We start from the raw sequence: 26,825 nt of genomic DNA, 5'->3' as shown, positions 1-26,825 counted from the left end.
CCCCTCATCCCCGGGATTAACCGAGTGAACCTGCTTTGTACTGACTCGAGAGCAAGTACGTCCTTTCTTAAGTATGGACACCAAAACTGTACGCAGTATTCCAGGTGCGGTCTCACCAATGCCTTGTACAACTGAAGCAATACCTCCCTATTTTTATATTCTATCCCCTTAGCAATGAAAGCCAACATTCCATTGGCCTTCTTAATCACTTGCTGCACCTGCATACTAACCTTTTGAGTTTCGTGCACCAGGACCCCCAGATCCCTTTGTACTTCAGTACTTTCCAGTTTCTTGCCATTAAGATAATAACTTGCTCTACGATTTTTCCTGCCAAAGTGCATAACCTCACACTTTCCAGTATTGTATTCCATCTGCCAAATCTCTGCCCACTTATTTAGCCTGTCTATGTCCCCTTGCAGGTTTTTTATGTCCCCCTCACTCACTACTTTCCCTCCCATCTTAGTATCATCTGCAAACTTTGATATGTTACACTCGGTCCCCTCCTCCAAATCGTTAATATAGATTGTAAAGAGTTGGGGACCCAGCACTGACCCCTGCGGAACACCACTTGTTACTGATTGTTATTGGGATTTTCAATGAATTTTTATTATCAGCAAAGCACACCACGGAACTCAAACCAGGATCCCATCCTCTGTCTTCCCTTTATTCCACCTCCTCTCTGTGGGTCCTGGCAAAAGCGGGCCAGAAAAATAAAATACCATTTTCACGTTGTGCTCTACCCCATTAGATGGCTTTGGCTGTCTTTGTTCCTCGATAGTTGCAGGCCAGATAAATAATGGCTGCTGCTGATTGAAGGAGCAAAATACCTTGATCCAATTGCACTGTGCTGATGCATTTTTTTAACAATAACATATAATGGGAATAAATTTCTGTCTGTGAGGTATTCTTTAATTGTCTGCCGATATTGATCGAGATTAGATGCGATGCGTATTTTAACGTGGAAGAAACCTGATCGATCTGAGTTGTAAAGATCGCCCAGACTGGAGCGAAGGAGCTGTACTGTCAAAATTGTGAAGTTACTGTTCGTCCTGGCAACGTAAATCTTCTCTGGATTGGCATTTAATGGCATTTCACACCAGTACAAAAGGGCTTGAGGGGGAGTGGTGTTACACTCACTTGCACACTGAGAAAGCACTGTCGATGCCAAGCTCAAAGTACTTGGTATTTGGCACAAAGTCTTCTTGTTCTTAGGCAGTCCCTCGGAACCGAGGATGACTTGCTTCCACAGTAAAAATGAGTTCTCAGGTAACTGATGAGTTCAATGCGGGACCTACAGTCTCTGTCACAGGTGGGGCAGACGGTGGTTGAAGGGGCGGGTGGGTGAGTTGCATGGATTGACGTGCACTCCTTGCGCTCGGCTTCCGCTTGCTCCCGGCGAAGAGACTCGAGGTGTTCGGCGCCTTCCCAGATGCTTCTCCTCCACTTTGTGCGTTCTTGGGCCAGGGATACCCAGGTGTCGGTGGGGATGTTGCACTTTTTCCAAGGAGGCTTTGAGGGTGTCCTTGAAGCGTTTCCTCTGCCCACCTGGGGCTCCCTTGCCGTGTCGGAGCTCCGAGTAGAGCGCTTGTTTTGGGAGTCTCGTATCGGGCATGCGGACAATGTGACCCGTCCATCGGAGCTGAACGAGCGTAGTCAAAGCTTTGATGCTGGCTGGGGATGTTGGCCTGAGCGAGCTGTTGGCACAAAGTACTGTCAGCAGCACTCTCTAATACAACAGACCCTGCGTCCGATTCCTGATGGTATAAGAAAGCCACACGTTCATGGGCCCCATGAGCTGCTACGTGATTCCACACGCCCTGCATCACCAGCTCAATACCTGAACTCAGTTCCCTGCGGCTGCGTGTGCGCCTGTCACTTCACTTAATAGCGTCACGATGCAACAGGTGGTCCAATTTTAACCTCACCCACGCGATGGGATCAGGGGAGGGGGGGCCAACATTGGTTTTACACCCCTTCCCGAATTTTCTCTCCATTGAAGTCAACGGCGAGTAATATTGGGTGGGGTGTAAAGACCGGTGTTCCACCCGATCCCGTGGGATTCCCCGCCCGGAGAGTTGGGTTAAAATTCACCCCGCCCCCCACAGGCCCGATCTAAGTTTGCATCATGTGACAGCGTGCAACCCAACATGGCCGGGACTGTGGCACTGTCTAGTTCACAAACTCACAGTCACAGTAACGCAGATCACAGATGTGACTACAGGCAGAGGAAGGCAGGGAAATTGGGCAGAGAATCCATAGAGATTATAGTCTCCTTTGACAGCCACTTTCCTGGGACCCAAACAGTAATATAGAAGTGCCTATAGTTGCTGGTTTGAATTCTCAAAACAGTGGCAGCTCAGTATATTTGAGTGAATTCAAGGGGTAGATTTTCAACTTACTGCCTGGGAGTAAAGCTTGTGTTGCTGATTGGCTGCTATTATAGAAACCGCCCAACTTTCCTTTACATTGAAGTCATGAAGAGTGAGCAGTTTCTAAGATGGGCAGCCAATCCAGAATACCAGCTCTGGGCCCGGGCTGACAAGGTGAAAATCTACCTCCCATATCTTAGACCAGGGTTCATGAATTTCACTCCTTGCAATGCATGGAACCAGACATTTATGCCACGTCCTTTAATACCATTCGCCACATAAACCTATTTGTAGACTAGGTGTAAATGGGAATGACTTGTGGACAATGTCTATGGTGTTCTCATTGGAACATCAGTGAAGTTTAATAATTTTCACACTATGTCCAGTTGAACTGCAAAAACATCCAGCCATACAATTATAGATTTTGCCCTTTCAAATTTGGCTTGTGCCTCGAGAGAATATCTTGAGCTCTCTTACGCCAAGTACTGATGGATACAGGTTTGCACTCAGAGTCCATGTTAACAGAAGGTGTAGCCTTTGACTCATCCACCATTTTAACCATAGCTCAGATTCTTGTCAAGCATTGCAATCTGTAACACCAAACTCATTAAAATACCAGCGACTTTATTAGAGAAGTATTGACTGTGCTTGACCTCTGAGCATTGCTGAAGATAGTTTGTGATCTATATATGAGACAGTGAGGATAATTTCATGTTAGCCTCCGAAAGCTATATTGAACTACTGCAAAAAATATTTCAATGCAATATTTCCTCTCACTTAAGACATCTTATAAGGAAAAAAAGTTCAGACTAATTTTCTTAAAGGGAAGCTACAGTCCAAATCTCTTATCTGGTTGATTAAGTAAGTGAGGGAAACTCGTAGCTGGAGTAGATGATAAATGGTACGTGAAGGGAGTAGGTTTAATGGGCCAAGCCATTTGTTTTTGTTCCATGCTATCTAAAGTCCTTACATCAGGCAGGAACCCACACAATTGGAGCACCAGTTTGTTATTCCCCATTTAGCCACTTCACCGTTCAGTCCTGGCCGATTGTTGTCCATATTTGCAAGATCCCCAGCAGCATACATTGCCTTCCGAGGAATATTTGACAATCCCTGCCCATGCTGATCCCTATAACCTCCAATCCGAAACCTAACAAGATATTTATCCGACTCTTTAATGAGATGACTGATGATAGTGAGAGCATTAACTTTTCTTTGTTGGGACCTGCTAATCTCAGCTCTTCAGTATTTGTGTCGTCCAGCACTGAGCTCAAACTCCAAGTCAAATAGCCTATTAACATTCTCGATTGCCCATGGCTCTCAGCGTGTTTAAAGCTGCTTTTAGATTTTTTCTGGCAGCTGGCCTTGGCGAATCGGGCAAGCTCACAATGGGGCTCCCCATTTGAAACCCTCACCCATCTGAAGCCAACGAACGACTTGTATCGTGTCTCCTCTCAATCTTCTTCGCTGCGATTAAAAAAACAGCTGCTGCCACCTGCATTTTCTCTTTGTAGATTGATGTCCAAAATCCTGGGATCCCTGGGTGGCAAACTCCGTGGAAACTCCACTCTGCAACCTTCCTGCTGGCAGATGAGATCGGGAGGTGGAGGTGGGGGCTCGTAGAAATTCGTCTTCAACGCCTGGGCAGTGGTCTGGTTGAGCGGATCGCTCGCTCTTTATAGAGCCCGCCTGACTTTCATTCTGTTGATTTCAGTGGAGCGGAAATTGGGCGGGTTCTGCAATGGGCGGGTGATGCGCTCTAACCAGGTCACTGCCCAGGCGGTGAAGACGCAAATCACCATCCCCTCCCCAACCCCTACCCTGCCAATCTCATCTGCCAGCAGAGAAACTGCAGAGTGGGGGTGCCACAGTTCCTGATAGAGTAGGGTTGCCAACTCTGGTTGGGTGTATTCCTGGAGCATTCATCGCATGACCTCCCACCTCAAACCATCCCAACCCCTCATTCCCGCCATTGGCCCATCCTCCGGGCACACATGCCTTCCCACGGCCAATTGGAAAGGGAACAGACTCTTTGTTACCCAATTGGATTCATCTTGACTGCTAGTCAAACTGCCTTTGTTCCCCACCTCCAATACTTTTACAACTAATAAATGAAAATGTTCAAATAAAATGAAAAAAAATCCCCACAATTTTTTTTGAATGCCCCTATGATTTTTCTTCCGGCGTGTCGCTTGCTGCAGTATCCTGGAGATTAATCTTCAGTTCCTGGAGACTCCGGGACAATCCTGGCATAGGGAGAGAAGGAAAGTCCTGTGGCTCCTCTCACATACCTCCTGTCAGCCAGCTGCAGTGTCAGAGCCCTAAAGCACATCCTCCTCCCTTTAGCTGCGAAGTGGGATCTGACGGGGAATTTTTGAACAATTCTAACTGGATGAGGGGGATGCAGGAGGGAGTGGTAACAAGAACAAAAAAACCTGCACCTTTTTTAGAATGATGTAAATATATTACATTTGTGCTGAAAGGCTTGATTAAATATAGAACAATACGTGTCATTTCTCCAAGATATATTATATAAAACATAACAACAACAAAAACTTGCATTTATATAGCACCTTTAACATGGTAAAACATCCCAAGACCTACCACAGAATCTCTACCACAGAAGGCAGTTGAGGCCAATTCATTAAATATATTCAAGAAGGAGTTAGATATATTTACAGAATCACAGAAATCCCACAGTGCAGATAGAGGCCATTTCGGCCCATCGAGCCTGCACCGACACATATCCCACCTGATCCCCGTAACCCCTACACCAACACATATCCCACCCTATCCCCGTAACCCCACGTATTTAATCCCCCTAACACTAAGGTCAATTTATCATAGCCAATGAACCTAACCCGCACATCTTTGGACTGTGGGAGGAAACCGGAGCACCCGGAGGAAACCCACACAAACACGGGGAGAATGTGCAAACTCCACACAGACAGTCACCCGAGGCCGGATTCGAACCCAGGTCCCTGGCGCTGTGAGGCAACAGTGCTAACCACTTGTGCCACCGTGCTGCCCTTAAGGTTAAGGTTAAAGGGATCAAGGGATATGAGGAGAAGGCAGGGACAGGGTACTGAATTTGGATGATCAGCCATGATCTCATTGAATGGCGGAGCAGGCTCGAGGGGCCGAATGGCCTACTCCTGCTCCTATCTTCTATGTTTCTATGTTTCTAAGACGCTTCACAGGAGTGTAATCAAACAAAATTTGACACATAAAGAGGTATTAGGACAGGTTTGGTCGAAGAGGTAGGTTTTAAGGAGTGTCTTCGAGGAAGAGAGGCGGAGAGGTTTAGGGAGGGAATTCCAGAGCTTAGGGCCCAGGCAGCTGAAGGCTAAAAGAAAGCAGAATTGGTGGCCAATTCAGTTATACCACAGATGAAGTTAAAGGCCGGTCCAATGCAGTTTGAATCCGACCGTAGATCTAATCGGGGTTTTATTGTCGTAGTCTCAGAACCCTTCCACGCAAAGATACAAGGCACAAAAAAAATGGGTTTGTGTGGAAAAAAAGAAGTCACCTTAGATTGGTTACTATAGCAACAATTACAGCAATTCAGAATTTTTAACACTTGAATAAAGTGGTGGAACAAAAAACTTGGATCCGAAATTAAACTGAAGCATGGTTTTAAAGCGGTTGCTCGGCAACAATAGAGCAGATTGAGGGGCTCGGGAGCAACTGTCTTGCAGCCTTTGTATTAAATAGATAGAGAAACGGCTATGTGATTAGAATGTAGATTGGCAGAAGGATAGTGGGTTGCAATTATGGTGCATATTCACTTAAATCCTGGCTGAGGCTATGATCTGACTCCAACTGGCTTACATGAGACGCACTGAGGTCATTTAAGCACAGCTTATTTTTAACAAGTTAGGAGAAGACACAATAATTATATTAATTTTCTTTAGAGCCTTGCCCCATTTACCTCATCGTTCTCCTCCCCCCCCCCCACCCCACCCCCCCACCACCCACAGGGCCTCTTGCCTGTACTTTCTCGATTCATTATTTTTGGATGCCTTCCAATTTTTTTCTACTGCTTTTATTATTCCTGAACGTTACTTTTAGAAAGCCTCTGTAAAAACAGGGGGAGCAGACCACTCTCTCCTCTGGCTGTGCCATGGATGAGGTGACAGTGTGGGACCCCCCACCATCCCCCCCACCCCGCCCCACCGAGGTACAAGGTGGGCAGGGCAGGGCTATACGTTTTTCAAGTAATCAGGGCCCGAGGCTCTGGGATTCCCTCCCTAAACCTCTCCGCCTCTTTACCACACTCTCCTCCTTTAAGCTGCTCCTTAAAACCTACCTCTACCTGTTCTAATGTCTCCTCGGTGTCCAGTTTTGTCTGATAACGCTCCTATGAAGCGCCTTAGGTCGTTTTACTAGGTTAAAGGCTCTTTATAAAGGCACATTGTTGTTGTAAAGCTAACCCTCAGGCAAAGAAAAGCCAAGTGCTAGTTAGAGGTGTAAGCAGGGCCGCTTATTGAAACCAGCGGATATTTATTTATGCCAATGGGTATAAAAATCGGGAGAGATATAAACCGGGCTGCTGACTTGCTAACCATCCGTTTTACACTATTGTACAAAGTCAAGATCTCCCCTTCCTTCTTGCAAAAGGACGTGCCTTAGAACACAGAAACAACAGATGTTCTTCCAGAGCTGATCAGTTGACCAGTGAGATCCAATTGGTTGGGCATGCGCTTCTAAATGATCACATAGAAACATAGAAGATAGGAGCAGGAGTAGGCCATTCGGCCCGTCAAGCCCGCTCCGCCATTTAGTGAGATCATGACTGATCATCCAAATTCAGTAGCCTGCCCCTGCTTTCTCACAATATCCCTTGATCACTTTAGCCTCAAGAAATATATCCAACTCCTTCTTGAATATATTTAATGAATTGGCCTCAACTGCACTGTGTGGCAGGGAATTCCACAGGTTCACCACTCTCTGGGTGAAGAAATTCCTCCTCATCTCAGTCCTAAATGGCTTACCCCTTATCTTTCGACTGTGACCCCTGGTTCTGGACTCCCTGACCATCGGGAACATCCTTCCTGCATCTAGTCTGTCTAGTCCTGTTAGAATTTTATAAGTTTCAATGAGATCCCCTCTCATTCTTCTAAACTCTAGCGAATATAAGCCTAATCGACCAATCTCTCCTCATATGTCATTCCTGCCATCCCAGCTATCAGTCTGGTGAATCTTCGCTGCACTCTCTCCATGGCAAGAACATCCTTCCTCAGATAAGGCGACCAAAACTGCACACAATACTCAAGGTGTGGTCTCACCAAGGCCCTGTACAACTGCAGCAAGACTTCCTTGCTCCTGTACTCAAATCCTCTTGCTATGAAGGCCAACATACCATTTGCCTTCTTAACCGCCTGCTGCACCTGCATGCTTACCTTCAGCGACTGGTGCACAAGGACACCCAGGTCTCGTTGCACTTCCCCTTTTCCCAATCTATTGCCGTTCCGATAATAATCTGCCTTCCTGTTTTTGTCACCAAAATGGATAACCTCGCATTTATCCACATTATACTGTATTTGCCATGCATCTGTCCAATCACCCAACCTGTCCAAATCGTACTGGAGTTTCTCTGCATCCTCCCCACAGCACACACACCCACCCAGCTTTGTGTCGTCTGCAAACTTGGAGATATTACATCTAGTTCCCTCGTCTAGATCATTAATATATATTGTGAATAGCTGGGGTCCTAGCACCGATCCCTGCGGTACCCCACTAGTCACTGCCTGCCACTCGGAAAAAGACCCGTTTATTCCAACTCTTTGCTTCCTGTCTGCCAACCAGTTCTCTATCCAAGTCAATACCTTGTCCCCAATCCCATGTGCCTTAACTTTACACGCTAATCTCTTATGCGGGACCTTATCAAAAGCCTTCTGAAAGTCCAAATACACCACATCCACTGGTTCTCCCTTATCCTACCAGTTACATCCTCAATAAATTCCAATAGATTAGTCAAGCATGATTTACCTTTTGTAAATCCATGTTGACTTTGTCCGATCCTGTCACTGTTTTCCAAGTGCACTGCTATTACATCTTTTATAATGGACTCTAGCATTTTCCCCACTACACTGGGCTGTTGTAGTGATTAGTAGTAATGTTATTGATAAACTAGCAATGTGTAGCTGGCACTTAGACCTCAGAACTTATGTCTAATAAGACTGTTTATTTTCCTCTTCTTTTGCTTTATTTAAATTGCTAGATTAATGGAAGTAATAATGCTTCTATTTGAACCTTACTGTGAAATTCCTGTTTGTGAAATAGACCTTTTGCAGTAGTTTTGTTTGGTCTGGCAAACTAATATCTAAACACCTCCCCCCCCTCCCACCCCACCGAAAACAATCCCACCTACCCCACTGGTGCTTGAGTCCATGGTCTAGCGACCTTACCACGTGATGTCAGTGCACGTTGGAAATCCAGAATGCTGCATCGACATCTGCCCAAATTCAGGTTTTTTAAAAGGGAATCTAATCCACAGTGATACAATTACTGCTTTTTGTACACAATGTGTTTTTCTCTGTTTAATTACTGTGATCTTTTCTCGTTGCTTTTGTCAGAGCATACTTGGGCCTCCTACTTTGTCATGAACTCTTTTCCTACTAAAATTATGGGTAATTATCATAAATATAGCCTCTGCAGAAAGTCTCTGGAATAATCGATGGGGGACAACATATTTTTTGCATGGAAAAAAAGTGCGAGGAGGCGCTGATGCAGGCTCATAGACCTTTTATTCAGCATCAGTGCTTTTAAGAGGCATCACATTGAACTGATTTCCACTGGTTGACTCTTTTGAAATCTGTGTGAACTTGAACTTCTGTTGCTGCACCCTGGACCAATTGTCAATTTGGGTCCAAACAGTGCGGTGGTTTCCATTTGGAACGATTCGCTTGATTGGCAGAAGTCTGAGAGTTTTGATTGGTGTAGATTGGCCTGATGGCCATTTAGGTTGATGAGGTGGCCATTTCATTGAGATGATTAGCCGATGAAGGCTGCTCTCAAGCTCCATTTAATGGCCAATGGGAGAACGGAGTTGTCTCAAACTTATCTGCCCTTTCCAGCAGGGATGATGCATGGCATGGGGAAGCACAGAGTGGAAGGAATGAAAATGATAAATTGTCCATTTATTTTTTGTCATGTAATTTCTTATTTCTCCAGCCATGGGTCTCCCTTCCCCCTCATAGCTCCCCAGTGAGAAGATGGGCTGGAGGCCTCATCCCCATTCCATACCAGTCAAGTGCTTCTCCTTCTGGCAAGAGTTAGGAGTGATATGGGAATGTCCTATCAACTGGATTCACCCACTTTTGCTCCAACAACACTCAAGATGTTTGACACCATCCAGGACAAAGCAGTCCATTTGATTGGCATCCCATCCACTAGCTTAAACATTTACTCCTTCCACCACCGGCGGACAGTGTGCACTGTCTGCAGGATGCAATGCAGCAACTCGCCAAGGCTTCTTCAGCAGCACCTCCCAAACCTGTGATCTCCACCACCTAGAAGGACAAGGGCAGCAGGTACACGGGAACACCGCCACCCCAAGTTCCCCTACAAGTCACACACCGTCCTGACTTGGAAATATATCGCCGTTCCTTTATCGTCGCTGGTTCAAAATCCTGAACTCTCTACCTAACAGCACTGTGGAGGCACCTTCATCACATGAACTGCAGTGGTTCAAAAAGAAGACCTGGCACTACCTTCTCAAGGGCAATTGGGGATAGGCAATAAACGCTGACCTTGCCAGCAATGCCCAGATCCTAAAGACTGATAAAAAAATGTTGATTTTAAAGCAACTCTGGCACATTATGGCCTGATGCCACAATTTGTTGCTGTACCAGTGCCTTTATGGCATGGAGTAGTAGAACTTTAAGTTCATGTTTGCCGTTTCCCTGATGATGGTAAGGAACAGAAATCCCCATCAAAGTTGGCAACTCTCCAACTTTTGGGCAGCTGTTGCCAGTTCTCAGCCGGAAGGCTAACGCTCCTTGTCATAGGAGGATTGAATATTTAATCAGTGCTTAGTGAGATAGGTCTAAGACCATAATGCACATTAAATGCGGGCCAATATTGCCAGCATTAGCTCCGGCCAAACTGGTGAATAAGGGCCGAGTACGGGCAGGAAGGCGTAAAATTGGGAAGTCAGGGTAAATCCAGCACTTCCGTGCTCCTAGTGGGTAGTCAGGGTTTGCAGGGATCATATGTTGGAGAATTGGCACTGCAATTCAGTAAACGTCTCCGACTCACACCTCTTCGCACCATGGCCTCCTCTGAGAGCTGAACTTCCCCTATAAAGGCTTGCTGTAAATACCAAAAAGTTAATGATTTTGTTTAAGCTTGGCTCTTAGTATCTGTGCAAATTGAACGCAGATGGTAGTGAGGTCCCCAAAGGAAAATTAACTTCTGTTTGGACACATGTACGTATGTTGTGGTAGCTCTTAATCCCTTGGAGTATAGGGTTTGCAGGAATACCCTCTGCTGTGTACATTGTGCAGTCATTATTCCATTTAACTCTGCAGGTGTGAAATTACCTGTAGTGCAATGACACAAGTCCTGCCGATAGGGTTGCCAACTCTGGTTGGATGTATTCCTGGAGGAATATCACCCCCAACTGCCCCGCCCAGTTAAACATCCTTTTTCCCCCATCTTCAATATTTTCATACCTAATAAACTAAAGAAAATGAAAAAAACCACTTTTTTAAAATATCTCTATAATTTTTATCCTAGATTATTTAGCAGGTTCATCTTTAATTCCTGGAGACTCCAGGGCAATCCTGGAGGGTTGGCAACCCCACCTGCATACACTGCTGCTGTGCTAGTTTCCTATTCGATTTTAGCTGTATATTGGAATCATTTGGTGCTTTACACAGCAGCAGATCTTCCCATTATTGTCTTGTGGTTTTTTTCTGTTGCTACTCTTTAACTAAATCAGCAGGACTCTAATGGGCTTTATCAGAGGGTGCTTCGGAGTGACTGTGCCATATTCTACCACTAAGGGACAAATCTTCTGAGTCTGCAGTCCTGGGCCAAGGGCCTTGCTAAACGGGAAGACAGACTGGACAATCCGACGTGGAGATCTAACAACGCTCAGTACGATTTTCTGCTCATAAAAATTAATGACCGGAAAATCAGGAGGGCTGTGAATCTGATGCACTGCCTTCAACACCCAATTGTCCAATACACCCTGTTGTCAAACAAGGCACTTCGCTGGGAATGCTAATTTATAAGATGCATCCACACGTTTCCCTGATTTTTTTCTCAGATAGACGGTATGAGAGGCAAGGAGGTGGAGATGGGGGGCAGTGGTGGCGGAGGGCCATAGTTCATCTGATTGCTAGATGTTTGCGACATTGTAAACGTACCAGCATCGTTTCACAGAATCATGGAAATTTACGGCATAGTAGGAGGCCATTCGGCCCATCTTGTCCGCGCCGGCCGACAAAGAGCGATCCACCCTAATCCCACTTTCCAGCTCTTGGTCCGTAGCCCTGTTGGTTCCAGCACTTCAAGTGAATATCCAAGTACTGTTTAAATGCGGTAAAGGGTTCTGCCTTTACCACCCTTTCAGGCAGTGAGTTCCAGACCCCCACCACCCTCTGGGTGAAAAATGTTCTCCTCCACTCCCCTCCAGTCCTTCTGCCATCTGTTCACTATTTTCCAGTGACATTCTAAAAGCGCGCTAACAGAACACATTTACGATCTCAGTGGAAACGGTCACCAGATGGAATGCACCTGCTTTGTTCTCCTCCCCCCGGTTGAGTTACAACTGCTGTAGGGGATTTCCCTCTCGTTCAGGATACCAAAGGTCAAGAATCAAGCGAAGGCACTAGTTATTTTCTTGTTCTGAAGAGTTTTATTTGCCATTCAGACACAACAGTTTTCACCAGAAAGAAAGCGTAGCTTCTCGTACAACCTTTATCGCGAGCGCAACTCAAGAACGAATGAACTATCAAATCCTTTTTCTCGGGGGAGATAAGAAGGTGTCTCCCCTACGCCGTCTTGTTCAAAAGTCGCATTTGGTTCTCGTAACAATCTTTGCAGAAGGGGCTGTTTTTTCTATGTTGTCCCTTGTCAGGTCTGCTACTGGCATAATAACATATTCGGGCATGCTTTCCAGTTCTAACAGCTCTTCAGGCCTTGTCTCTTATCTCTGTATAAGTCAGCATGTTTACCATGTCCTGGCCTTGTAGCCTACTAAGGTCTCCAATCAGTCTTGCTGACTGTGCGTTCTCCTCCAAGCATCCTGGACAGTAAGCAAAGACCATCACGCACTCTGATTTAGGCCTGGGTGACGGTTCTGTGTTCTTTCCTTTAGCGTTGACCAAGTTCCGCTCTTTTACCAACTCCATTCTTTTCTTCCTGAAAGGCGAGTGCCAAAAGTCCAAAATGCTTCACTGCCGGTGGCTGAGGGTATGTTGCCAGGCTGCTGCGGCTGCCACGGGGAAAGACTTTGTCTAAGTTACTTAGTAATCTGCTTGAAGCTTATCCCAGAATTTATATGGTTGGTTTTTACGCCTGTGTTCACGTGGGTGTTCTTATCTCATGTAGCACTGTGGATTTAATCGTGGCATTGTTGATGTCTCAGTCTCCGTGAGACGTAGAAATGTTTTGCTTGCGGCAAACTGATAAATTAACTTTGAAACCCTTTAATTGACTTGGCACTAATGAAAGCAGAACAAAAGTCAAGCATGAGAAAAGTCCATTCGGCCCTTTGAAATGCATCTTCCCATGTCCTCTGACTCTCACATTATAGCATCCAGCTACCTTTTTAGCAATCCTCCACACAGCCTTCTCTGACAAATTATTCCAAACATTTATCTGTCATCCATTAAGTAAAGAATCCTTCCTAATATCTGCTTTCAATTTACTGTTGAATAATTTAAATTTTTGTCCTCACATTGGCTCACTTACCAATGATAGATGAGACATAATGGTTGATGTAAGAAAACTACTAGGCACTTGGTCTAAGCGTTAAACAAAGCTTTAATCAACTGTTTTACAACATGGAGGTCTAGTTTTGTCCTTCACTAGTTCCTGTAAAAGAATGTCCCGAGTATTTATACTCTCCCTGGACAGTGCCACCAGCAGGCCGCCCAGTATTATTTCATAAGTCATTTCCACATGAATGACAAGATTCATGTCAATGGTCACCTGATTTGAAGCGACCAATCAGATAGCTGGAGACCCAGGTGGTTAGAAGGATAGCAGACGTGCAAAGTCTCTTTTTGTTTATATAGAGGTTGTAAAGCTACAATAATTACAACATAGACACTTCTGGATAAAAATATACCTTAAAACAAAGAGGAAAGGACCATATTGCCCACTGAGTTAGAATGTGTGGACAAAGACAAAGCAGCCCGCTTGATCGGTACCCCATCCACCACCTTAAACATTCACTCCCTCCACCAGCGGCGCACCGTGGCTGCAGTGTGTACCATCTACAAGATGCACTGCAGCAATTCGCCAAGGCTTCTTCGGCAGCACCTCCCAAACTCGCGACCTCTACCACCTAGAAGGACAAGGGCAGCAGGCGCATGAGAACACCACCACCTCCAAGTTCCCCTCCAAGTCACACACCATCCTGACTTGGAAATATATCGCCGATCCTTCATCGTCGCTGGGTCAAAATCCTGGAACTCCCTGCCTAACAGCACTGGGAGTACCTTCACCTCACGGACTGCAGTGGTTCAAGATGGCGGCTCACCACCACCTTCTCAAGGGCAATTAGGGATGGGCAATAAATGCTGGCTTTGCCAGCGATGCCCACATCCCGTGAATGAATAAATAAAAATAAAAACTACTGTAGTGAATTATTTACATTTCATATATCACCTCACCCACAGCCATTTTCTCCCTCTTCTGAAGATGCTGCTTGTGTTGGGATACAGCTCAGCCCATTGGTACCCATCAAAATGTGAATCAACAGAAAATAGGTCCCGAGGCTATTTAACCATGGTGAGCCTCACAGTCAAGCCCACCGCTGCCCTCACCAGGCGACCCCACACACACACACACACACACACACACATTAGCACTTTACAGCAGAGGTCAAGACGAAATTTCTATCCCTAACCCGGGGCACTAAGTCCAATTGCAGTTGTCCTACCAGTGCCCCGACGAGACCAGTTGACTCAGCACAGACCAGCAGGGCAGCCGATTGAGAATTCATTTCCGGACATTTATCACTTCCGAGATCATGTGGCACACATGACAGCCAACAGCTAGGGTTGCCAACTCTGGTCGGACATATTCCCGGAGGTTTCATCACATGACCTCACGCCTCCAACCGCCCCGCCCCTCCCCCCCCGCCCCCCCCCCACGCTCCTGCCTTTGGTCACCCTGACACATCCATCCTCGTGGCGCACCGCCTTCCCACGGCCAATTGGAAAGCGAAAAGACTCTTCGTTAGCCAATTGGGTGATTCTTGACTGGCAGTCAAACAGCCTTTTTTTCCCCCTCTGCGATATTTTTATACCTAGTAAACAGAAGTGTTGAAAGAAATTGGAAAAAAAACACACCATTTTTTTTAATGAAAGAAAGACTTGCATTTATATAGCGCCTTTCACGGCCACCGGACGTCTCAAAGCGTTTACAGCCAATGAAGTACTATTTGAAGTGTAGTCACTGTTATAATGTGGGAAACGCAGCAGCCAATTTGCGCACAGCAAGCTCCCACAAACAGCAATGTGATAAATGACCAGATAATCTGTTTTAGTGATGTTGGTTGAGGGATAAATATTTCCCAGGATGCCGGGGATAACTCCCCTGCTCTTCTTCGAAATAGTGCCACGGGATCTTTTACGTCCGCCTGAGAGAGCAGACGGGGCCTCGGTTTAATGTCTCATTCGAAAGATGGTCCCTATGATTTTTCTCCAGGGATTGCTCGCGGCAGTGTCCTGGAGATTAACCTTCAGTCCCTGGAGACTGCAGGCCAATCCTGGAGGGAAGGCGACCCTACCAACAGCAGTGCTTCCAGGTAGCCTCATATTAATAATAAACAATGGACTGTAGCATCCTGGACACTCCCAGTGCCGTAGCAACAGGCAACGCTAGCCAATCAAAACCGGTAAAAACATGCTCCTCACTTGGCAGGGCTCAAATTCGCTCACAAAGTAACATCCTGACAGAATCCGAGATGAAAGCCAGCGGAACCAAACTTCCACAGTGAAAATGATTTCGGTCTTTAATCGCCAAATTGACAATTTCCTGACAGATCCGTTCACTTGAGGAAGAACTTAAGCTGTTGTTCCTGTTGCTTACTGCCTCAGAATGAAAAGCTGCATTATTTCTGAGCTGCATTACTGAGTGTTCTAAAGAATAAGCCTCTTCCCACCTTTCTTCATCTCATCTCACCCTGTCGACTATTCCTTTCTCCCTCGTGTACTTATCTAGCTTCCCCTTAAAGGCATCTGTGCTGTTCACCTCAACGACTTCCTGTGACAGCGAGTTCCACATTCTCACCACTCTCTGAAACATAGAAACATAGAAGATAGGAGCAGGAGTAGGCCATTCGGCCCCTCGAGCCCGCTTCGCCATTCAATGCGATCATGGCTGATCATCCAAATTCAGTACCCTGTCCCTGCTTTCTCCCCATATCCCTTGATCCCCTTAGCCTTAAGAAATATATCCAACTCCTTCTTGAATATATTTAATGAATTGGCCTCAACTGTCTTCTGTGGTAGCGAATTCCACAGGTTCACCACTCTCTGGGTGAAGAAATTCCTCCTTATCTCAGTCCTAAATGGCTTACCCCTTATCCTTAGACTGTGACCCCTGGTTCTGGACTCCCCCGCCATCGGGAACAGCCTTCCTGCATCTAGTCTGTCTAGTCCTGTTAGAATTTTATAAGTTTCAATGAGATCCCCTCTCATTCTTCTAAACTCTAGCGAATATAAGCCTAATCGACCCAATCTCTCTTCATACGTCATTCCTGCCATCCCAGGTATCAGTCTGGTGAATCTTCGCTGCACTCCCTCCATGGCAAGAACATCCTTCCTCAGATAAGGTGACCAAAACTGCACACAATACTCAAGGTGTGGTCTCACCAAGGCCCTGTACAACTGCAGCAAGACATCCTTGCTCCTGTACGCGAATCCTCTCGCTATGAAGGCCTGGGTAAAGAAGTTTCCCTATTGGATTTATTAGTGACTATCTTATATTCATGGCCCCTAGTTCTGGATTCCCCCACAAATCCTATTCATAAAATAGCAATGAGGGTATTCCCATAGGGGAATTCATTATGTCCCTGAAATTTTTTTTTTCTGTATTACTTTAAATTTCAGGAGTGTCGTTAGTTCTTTCGGAATCAAAAAAGGCTCCAAAATCGCTGTCCCCTCTCAGTCTCTGAAAGACCTACAAGTAAAAAAGTATTCCTGACATGATGGCGTTCTCTCTATTGTACCACCTCTGGGACACCGTGCCACCACAATGCAGTGCAGTTGTAAGAACATAACATAAGAAATAGGATCAGGAGTAGGCCATACAGCCCTTCGAGCCTGCTCCACCATTCAATAAGATCATGGCTGATCTTCTACCTCAACTCCACTTTCCCGCCCCGGCCCCATCTCCATATCCCTTGATTCCCTTAGTGTCCAACAATCTATCGCTCTCAGTCTTAAATATACTCAATGACTGAGCACCCACAGCCTTCTGGGGTAGAGAACTCCAAAGATTCCCCACCCTATGAGTGAAGAAATTTCTCCTCATCCCAGTCCTAAATGGCCGACTCCCTACCCTGACACTGTGACCCCTGGTTCTAGACTGGCCAGCCAGGAGAATTAGCCTCTTAACATCTATCCTGTCAATTCCCCTTGGAATCTTATGTTTCAATTAGATCACCTCTCATTCTTCTAAACTCCAGAGAATATAGGCCCATTCTACTCAATCCTGCCTCATAGGACAGTCCTCTCATCCCAGGAATCAATCTAGTGAACCTTCATTGTACCACATCTAAGGCAAGTATATCCTTCCTTGGGTAAGAAGACCAAAACTGTACCAGTACTCCAGGTGTGGTCTCAACAAAGCCCTATATAATTGCAGCAAGACTTTCTTACTCTTATGCTCCAACCCGTTTGCAATAAAGGCTAATATAACATTTGCTTTCCTAATTACTTGCTGTACTTACATGTTCACTTTCAGCGATTCGTGTTGTAAGACGTGTAAATTTTTACTTCAGTCTAACAGTACTTCGAGTTCGGACCCGTATTGGAACAGACAACTCGAGACAAAGATTTCAGTATAACTATTCTTTACTTAAAATCAACAGCGATTACAAGCAAGCACAAGCATACATACGTACTAACACCAGTGAGTGATCAGTTCGGCGGTGACTAGTAGGTTCTCTTCTCTGTGCGACCGATCAAGTCACCCGACTCACTGCAGCAGCCCCGAGTGTCTGTCGACTGCCCTTTTTATACCCCAAAACTTAGCAGACCACCCATGCGTACGTGTCCCAGACCACGTTAACAATGGCCAGTAGTTGTTTTTCTTTCTCATCTCTTTATCTGTTAGTCAGTGGGCCTCAAGGCCGGCTACGCCATTGTCTGAAGAATTTCCTGTTAACAATGGCTTGAAGGTGTGTTTTACAGAACTCTCAAGGCCCACTTCCTTATCTGTGATTTTTACGGAATTTGCCCAGTAACACGGCCCTCAGTCTCTCAAGGTAAATTGGGTCAACTTTGAGTTTAGACAAGTTGCTTTACAGCGATGATGTATTCTCACAGTGTACAAGGACACCCAAATCCTGCTGAATACCAACCTTTACTAGTCTCTCACCTTTTAAAACATATTGGCCCAGAAATTCCGTTCGCAGGCCTCCCGCGGGCGGAGGGCTGCGATTTGGAAAAATCTCCGCCTGGACCGGAGGGCCCCCGGGAGGCACAGAGTTCCGTTGCTGTGCCTCTTCAAACTGCCAGTGTGCAGGGCACACGTACCCCAGGGGCGCAGGTAGTTCGCAGCGTCCCTGGGATCACGTGGGCCATGGGGAGCCAATCAGAGCAGGGAATCTCCATTCATAGATTTGACAGGAAGACCTGTCAAATCTATGAATAGAGATCATCCCCAAAACCTAAGTAAAACTTCAAATAATTTTTTTTTTAATCACATTTTAAAAATGACTATAAACTACATAAACAAAAGTTTAAATTTTTGAAAAAAATAATTAAAGTTTTTAAGGGGCTAAAAATAAACTTACCTTTCTTTAAAGTATTTTAAAATGATAAATCAGTGGAAACATTTTTTTTTTACTTTCTTCATCTCTTAGCCTGGTAAAAGCAAGAATTGTAAGTTTTCTGCGGGCGGAGGGTCTCCAAAAAACGAAACTCTCCACCCGCAGAGGCCCTGCTCCAGGGCAGGCGTCCAATCTGTCAAGAGCTTTCTTGACAGATCGGAAATGCCAGTTTCCAGCGCATGCGCAGTGCATGCCTGAAACCGGCATTTCCGATGTCCCTACGGGTGGGTACACAGCGCGTACCCACCCGTAGGGACCGGAATTTCTGCCCCGTTCTGCTTATCCATTCTTCCTACCAAAATGGATAATTCCATATTCCCCCACATTATACTCATTGCACATTACACATTATGGTAGTGGGGTCCATTTGAACATGACAACCCGCTGCCATTTACATGCAGTGGGACAGGCTCAGGGCAGGTGACCAGCGTCACTGGCGAGTTCCCAAGGAGAAAGTACTGTTGTGTGGTTTTTGACGTGGAATGCCTCATTGCCCCATTTCCCTTCCTTTACCGCCACTAAACTGGCCAAGTATTGGAGGGTTTTACAAGCTGAAAATGCTAATCTCTATGAGAATAGTGTAATAAGATGTCTGGACCCACTTTGACTCCAGCGGAAATGTTTATTGACTGTGGAATCCAAGCAGAGGATTATTGAATTGGCTTCAGGTCAGAAATTTCAGCTCTTGAAGCCAACCTTCGCTTCAGTTTGGAGCCCAAATCACATAATGAGCTTGTGCTGTTCTCACTGGCACCCAGCTCTAGTCTTACAACTCCAATAGGTGGTAATGGGAGATGATGATCGATAGAGAGAAAAAAAAGTCTAAAATCAAGACAGCGTAGGTTTCAACCAACGAAGTCAATGCCAAGCTGGTGGGGGAGTCTAGGACAAGGAGATGTAACCTTAAAATCAAAGCCAGGCAATGCAGGAGAGAAGTTAGAAAACAGTAGATGCTAGCTCAATTAATCATTTTTAATTGGCGATCGATAGATTTTTGCTTAAAAAAAAAAGGTTATTAAGGGTTATGGAGCCAAGGTGGGTGGATGGAGTTAGGATACAAATCAGCCATGATATCATTGAATGGCGGAACAGGCTCGAGGGTCGGAATGGCCTAATCCTGTTCCGATGTTAGAGCAAGTGGGTTCGCAATGATTGTGCAATAAATTCTAGAACCAAAGCTGGTAGCACCTTCCATGGTTCGGTGTGCCCAGCTGTAGGATTTTATACTTCTTTCAATATCCCTTAACATACTTAGGGGGCAAAATTCGGTTACTTTGTGGCTCCCATTAGCGCCCTAGGGATAGAATTGAAAAGTAGGGAAGTTATGCTAAACTTATAAAAAGGATATAGAGGCACTGGAGAGGGTGCAGAGAAGATTTACAAGGATGATACCAGAAATGCGAGGGTATACCTATCAGGAAAGGATGAACAGGCTGGGTCTCTTTTCTCTTGAAAAAAGAATGCTGAGGGGTGACCTAATAGAGGTCTTTAAAATTATGAAAGGTTTTAATAGAATGGATACAGAGAGAATGTTTCCACGTGTGGGGAAGAGCATAACTAGAGACCATCAATATAAGATGGTCACCAAGAAATCCAATAGGGAATTCAGAAGAAACTTCTTTACCCAAAGAGTGGTGAGAATGTGAAACTCGCTACCACAGGGAGTGGTTGAAGCAAATAGTATAGATGCATTTAAGGGGAGGCTGGACAAGCATATGAGGGAGAAGGGAATAGAGGGTTATACTGATAGATTTCGATGAGGAAAGACGGGAGGAGGCTCGAGTGGAGCATAAACACCGGCATGGACTGGTTGGGCTGAATGGCCTGTTTCTGTGCCGTATATCCTACGTAATGAAAAAAAAATAATTGTTTAATGACCCTCTGATTTTTTTCTCCCGGGCTGCTCGGAGCAGTGTCCGGGGAGATTAATCTTCAACTCCTGGGGACTCCAGGACAATCCTGGAGGGTTGGCGACGCTGGGCAAGAGGTGCACTCGGAGCAGATTGAGATGGAAGGTCTCCCCCCCCCCCCCGGCAACCCCCCGACCCCCTGACCACCCTAAGGGAGTGTTGTCCTATCGTGTGACACATCGGCCGGCTGCTCTGACTGAGGGCTGGCGAGGCACACCTCGCCCACCATAAAATAAACAGTTCATGGGGGGAAAAAAGGTCTCTTGCAGACGGCTGTTCAACTAAAAATCTACCATCCAGATATAAGGCTAAGGCGCGAGGAACGGAAAGCCCAGGAAATTCAACGTCATGACTTTGTAGACTTATCGAAGGATCAGCCTCACTTTGTCGTCAACCATAGCCATTAGGCAGCCTGCAAGTATTGTCTACCTCGGCAATGATTTAAGCAGCTAGAGGCGAGGTGACTTGACACATGGAATAATGTCAATCTTCCTACCTCCAGTTCAAGCAACTGTAACTCATGGTAATTGACTGAAAAGGATTACTTTCCCGTAGGAAGCATTGAATAAGCCTCACTGGATTTACCATCTGGAGCATTTAGTTTCATTCAGTCCTGCTCCAGTTCATTTGCTTTGAATAACACGGTCAAAAGACTTAATACAGAATACTTTGGATCTTTCCTTTTGGGATTCCTTTTCATTAAATAGCCGAACTCAGTAAAGTGAGGCTGGGTTAGGGCCCCATCCTGTCACTTTTGGGACCTGTCTGATGGGAAGCAGGTCTGCCCTGCCTCTGCCTGTTTTAAGGGCTTTTTGCCCTGGAGAAAAGAGATAACGACCAGGAATTTCCTCGGAGTTGCTCTTGCTCTGCGCCGGAAGTGCGGCAGAAACCCCATTTGCACGAGAGGTTGCGGCGGAGGAGCGAGAACAGCACCGAGGGAATTCTGGGCCAGTGCAGATTGCTGCGTGACGATCGCCATCTCCACTTTCGTCTTCCGGATGAGACGTTAAACCGAGGCCCTGTCTGCCCTCTCAGGTCGAGGCAAAAGATCCCACGGCCACTATTCCGAAAAAGACCAGGGGAGATCTCTCCAGTGTCCTGGTCAATATTTATTCTTCAAACAACATCACTCAAACAAATGATCTGGTCAGTATCTCATTGCTAATTGTGGGACCTGGTTGTGCAGCGATTGACTGATGTGTTTCCGACATTACGACAGTGACCTCACTTCAAAAGTACCGAATTGGCTGTAAAGTGCTTTTGGCCGTCCTGAGGTTGTGAAAGGAGCTATACAAATGCAAGTCTTTCTTTCTTCTTTTTTCCTCCAGTGCAAAGACCTGTCCCTTCAATGACACTACACCTTTAATTAGAGCGCATCCATAGCAAGCAAGTACAATAAGAGAGGAATTTTGGTCAGGACACCAGAAGAACGCCCTGCACGTCTTCGAAACTTTAACCGCAAACAAATTGCATTTATATAGCACCTTTAACATAGAAGAATGTTCCAAGTGTAATCAAACAAAATGGAGCCCGAACCACCAGAAAAGGGCAAACAGCTCCTCAATTTGAACCTCTCGGGGCAGCACTCTGATATTGGGAACCTAATAGCGTCAGGTATCTAACTCGTGCCCTTGCACTCTGTCTCTTGTGTGTTACATTAGCACACCGGCCAGCTCTATTAACATCTAATTTACATGCAGCATTGGCATTTCTCTGCACCCCACACCAAACGGGAGAATAAGCATCTCGCTGCTCAGTTAGCGGCTGAGTCCGGCTGCGTCCGTTTGAAGGAAAGCAGTCATGTGGGGGGAAAAAAGAGGAAGAAAATGGGAGCAGTTATGAAATGGCACAAATGCACGATAATTAAGGCACGATAAAGCTACCAGCTACTTGAGATGGCCTGTCACAGATCAAGATTTCTTTTTCTTTACAGGTTTATGAACAACAGAGTGCCCGCCAATCGAAGGTATGAACCCACAGAGTACGAACACGCAGCAAACTGTGCCACCCATGCAGTAAGTTACATGTATGGCGACGTATCTAGTTCATTGAATGCCATCCAAACGGTTAAAACAGAAAGGTGTTTGGTTAAGAGAATAACTATGTAGTGTTAAACTGACAATAAATGTGCACTGAAGGATAGAATCAGTGCTGAAGGACCAGATGTCACCCACAGCTCAGTTGGTAGCAGTTTCATCGCTGAGGCAGAAGGTTGTGGATTCATGAGGAGAGATTGAGTAGACCAGGCCTATATTCTCTAGAGTTTAGAAGGATGCGAGGTGATCTCGTTGAAACATACAAAATTCTTACTGGGCTTGACAGGGTAGATGCAGGGAGGATGTTTCCCCTGGCTGGGGAGCCTAGAACCAGGGGTCACAGTCTCCGAATAAGGGGTCGGCCATTTAGGACTGAGGTGAGGAGGAATTTCTTCACTCAGAGGGTGGTGAATCTTTGGAATTCTCTACCCCAGAGGGCTGTGGAGGCTCAGTCATTGAATATATTCAAGACACAGATCAATAGATTTTTGAATATTAAGGGAATCAAGGGGTGTGGGGATTGGGCAGGAAAGTAGAGATGAGGTAGAAGATCAGCCACGATCTTATTGAATGGCGGTGCAGGCTCGAGGGGCCGAATGGCCGACTCCTGCTCCTATTTCCTATGTTTGCGTCCCACTCCATGGCACTTGAACCCATAATCTAGGCTGACACTCCCGGTGCCAGCACTGTTGAAGGTGCAGTCTTTCAGATGAGACATTAAATTGAGGCCCTGTCTACTCTCTTGGGTGGATGTAAAAGATCTCATGGTTGAAGAGCAGAAGTGCTGTCCTGGCCAATATTTATCTCTCAGCCAGCACCATTGAAAAACAGATTATCTGGTCATTTATCTCATTGCTGTTTGCGGGACCTTGGCTGCTCCATTTCCTACATTACAACAGTGACTACACTTCAATAAATGTAAAGTTGTAAAGTGCTTTGGGGTGTCCTGAGGTCGTGAAATGCGCTATATAAATGCAAGTTCTTTCTTTGACTGCTTGACTGTTTCACTGTCCAACAATTTTTAAAGGTGAAAGCTAGCTCTAGAGGTAATGCTTAGAAATGGTAACGTAGGTGAGTCCCAGATATGTCATCATTTTGCTTTAAATAAGCTTTCCCATTTGTAGCACTGCCCTGTGCCAGTTCCTTATCACCAACCAAACAGCGACACATCCATTCACAGGCAGGAGCACCAACTTAGGAACAGCAGGGAAAGCAACAAGCCACTGTTAATGTTGCTTGAAATCTTTATGTTGTTCAACTTGTCCACATCTTGGCACACCGTAGCCATGGGAGCCCAGGGTCGGCATTTGTAGATGCAGCACAATTGGGCAAGATTTAACGACAGCGATTTTGGTTTTAAAGAAAGGGATGGTGATGACTGTCGCACATCTGAAAACCTGGGTTGAAATCCAGCTGATAGAATGAAAATCTCCTCTGTTTGTTATCTGTAAGGGCCCTGTGTGAAATGAATTTTGGTTAATCTTGTTTATTATTAATTATCGGCCCAAGATGCATAACTTGCACTAATTGGCCATTTTAGTCAGAGATGTCACAGGACGGACACTGGTACAGTGGGTGGCCTCATCTAAGGGTGGGTTTAAGGCTTGTTGTTGAGTCAAAAAAGAGGGAGAATCACTCAGAATCTTAAGGGGGATATTTTAACCGAGCTCACTGGGCGGGAATACCCACGGGATCGGGTGAAATGCTGGATTTACATTCCGCCCAATATTACTCTCCGTTGACTTTAATGCAGAGGAAAATCGGCCGGGGTGCAAAAGCCAGTGTTCCACCCGATCCTGTCAGGTTAAAATTGCCCCATTCTACGCTATACCTGGCCTTGCAGTTCTTGATGCTAATACCAGCTGCCTGAAATGAGAACATGCTCCATTTCTCAGCACTTCCTTCCTTCGACCTTGATTTACCTATTTCTTTTTCAAAGAAGGGCTAGTAAACACGTGCGTCATACGCCTCCGATAATGAAGCAGTCCGTGCCCGCACGCAGCAAGACCTGGGCAACATTCAGGCTTGGGCTGATAAGTGGCAAGTAACATTCTTGCCACACAGGTGCCAGGCAATGACTATCTCCAACAAGAGAGAGCCTAACCGTCGCCCAGGAACGAATAAAAAAATATACTTGCCAAGACATATCACAGGGAACAGTGCGATTGTGCACTCGATTTTGGCTGCACAGACACTAAAACTAGAAGCAGTGAAGAATAGTTTGAGAAAAAAATGAGGTGGTTTACAACCTCATTGAAATGAAATGAAGCTGGGGTACGCATATATATTTTTACCATGAGGCACGCACAGAAAAGGGATTATAATTTGTCACGAAAGATAAAAACCCAGTGATAGTCACTGGCGATGAGTGAGATGAGTGATACCCCAGGACTGACAGACACACCCCATCCAATGATACACAGCTCAGATCGATTCCGTGTGAGACTGAAAAGACAATCGAGACATTTAACATTAGAACCACACCACTTCCCACCTGGCAGCTGTTTATACATTAGAATTCTCACAAAATTCTCACTGAATAATTTATTAACCTCTAGAAGCAAGAGAGCCGCGCTGTTTAAAATCCAAAGTAAATCAACTGATTTAATATTAATCAAGTGGATTATGTTTGTCGAGTTGGAACAAGCTGGATCTGAAGAGAATAAACAACAGACCATTAGCAGCGCTGAGATTACAGTGATGTCACTCTTGTCTGCTTCGTATTATTCAATAGATTGTTCTGGTTGGAATTATGTCTCAAATTACATGTGGGGGAGGGGTGGGGTGGGGGGTCAAAGGGAAATTGTGCCTCTTCTGTGATTGTCGCTTTTGGTCAAAAATCAGTAAATAAACTGCAGGTCCATCCTTTTCTCTGTCAATTGAATCCATTTTCTATTTTTAACCAGGCTATCAAAGAAACAAAATAGTACCTCATCCCACATCCTTTGCACCAATTTCCTGCTCTAACTCATCCTTTTCCTGGACCGCAAAACCACAGCACCGCTCACTTCCCTCAAACTTCCCTTCTTTCCAAAATCGATACGCTCTTAACACCCAATCTTGGCATCACCGAGCCTCTCAATTTGCCTCGTCGCTCCCCCAACCCTCTTCTGCCTAGGCCGTGTCCGTCACCATGGATCTCGGCCTTTCACCTAGGTTTCTCAATTTAAAATCATGCTCCCCGTACAACTCTCCCAATATGAAACAAATGCTTGTCTCTTGTAAAAACACCTGGCAACTCTAAACCAGTCAGCTGTGGCTCAGTTGGTAGCACTCTTGCCTCTGGGTTGTGGGTTGTGGGTTGTGGGTTCATAATCCCACTCCATGGGACTTGAGCAAAAAATCTAGGCTGACGCTGCAGTGGATTACTGAGGGAGTGCTGCACTGTTGGAGGTTCCGTCTTTCAGATGAGCTGTTAAACGCCTTCTTAGGTGGACGTGAAAGATCACTATTTCGAAGGAGGAGTAGAGGAGCTCTCCCCAGTGTCCTGGCCAATATTTATCCCTCGTTGCTGTCATCGACTCTCATTGCTGTTTGTGGAACCTTGCAGTGTGAAAATTGGTTGATGCGTTTCAACAGCTTGTATTTATAAAGTGCCTTTAACATAGTAAAACGTCCCAAGGCGCTTCACAGGAGTGTTATCAAACAAGCCACATAAGGAGATATTAGGGGAGAAGAGGTAGGTTTTATGGAGCGTCTTAAAGGAGGCAAGAGAGGTAGGGAGGGAATTCCAGAGCTTAGGGCCCAGGCAGGTGAAGGCATGGCTGCCAATGGTGGAGCGATTAAAATCGGGGATGAGCAGGAAGCCAGAATTGGAGGAACGCAGATGTCTCGGAATGTTGTTGGGCTGGAGGAGGTTACTGAGATGGGGAGGGGCGAGGTCATGGAAGGATTTGAAAGCAAGGATGAGAATTTTAAAATCATTGCTTAACCTGGAGCCAATGTAGGTCAGCAAGCACAGAGGTGATGGGTGAACGGGACTCGGTGCGAGTTAGGACACGGGCAGCAGAGTTTTGGATAACCTCACAGAGGGTGGAAGACGGGATGCTGGCCAGGAGCGCATTGGAATAGTCAAGTCTAGAGGTAACAAAGGCATGGATGAGCAGATGAGCTGAAGGAGGGGCGGAGTCAGCTGATGTGACGGAGGTGGAAATAGACGGTCTTAGTGAAGGTGCGGATATGTGGTCGGAATATCATCTCGGGGTCCAATACAACACCAGGGATGCGAACAGTCTGGTTCAGCCTCAGACAGTTGCCAGGGAGAGGG

General features: G+C 45.8%; 1 protein-coding gene across 1 annotated transcript in view; it reads left to right on the top strand.

Moving 5' to 3' along the window:
* mmd2a (monocyte to macrophage differentiation-associated 2a) overlaps positions 1–26,825 on the top strand; it is a 120,443-nt gene that overhangs the window by 24,241 nt on the left and 69,377 nt on the right. Inside the window, exon 2 of the mRNA XM_086002256.1 lies at positions 22,456–22,537. Coding sequence (XP_085858382.1) covers positions 22,456–22,537 — 82 coding nt within the window. The remainder of the gene's footprint in view (positions 1–22,455; positions 22,538–26,825) is intronic.

This window comes from Somniosus microcephalus, chromosome 11 (genome assembly GCF_052327205.1).
Source record: "Somniosus microcephalus isolate GS21.2 chromosome 11, FLI_Smic_1.0, whole genome shotgun sequence".
Lineage (NCBI taxonomy): Eukaryota > Metazoa > Chordata > Chondrichthyes > Squaliformes > Somniosidae > Somniosus > Somniosus microcephalus.
The sequence above is the reverse complement of the archived record's forward strand: the minus strand, read 5'-3'. Positions and strand labels throughout refer to the sequence as shown.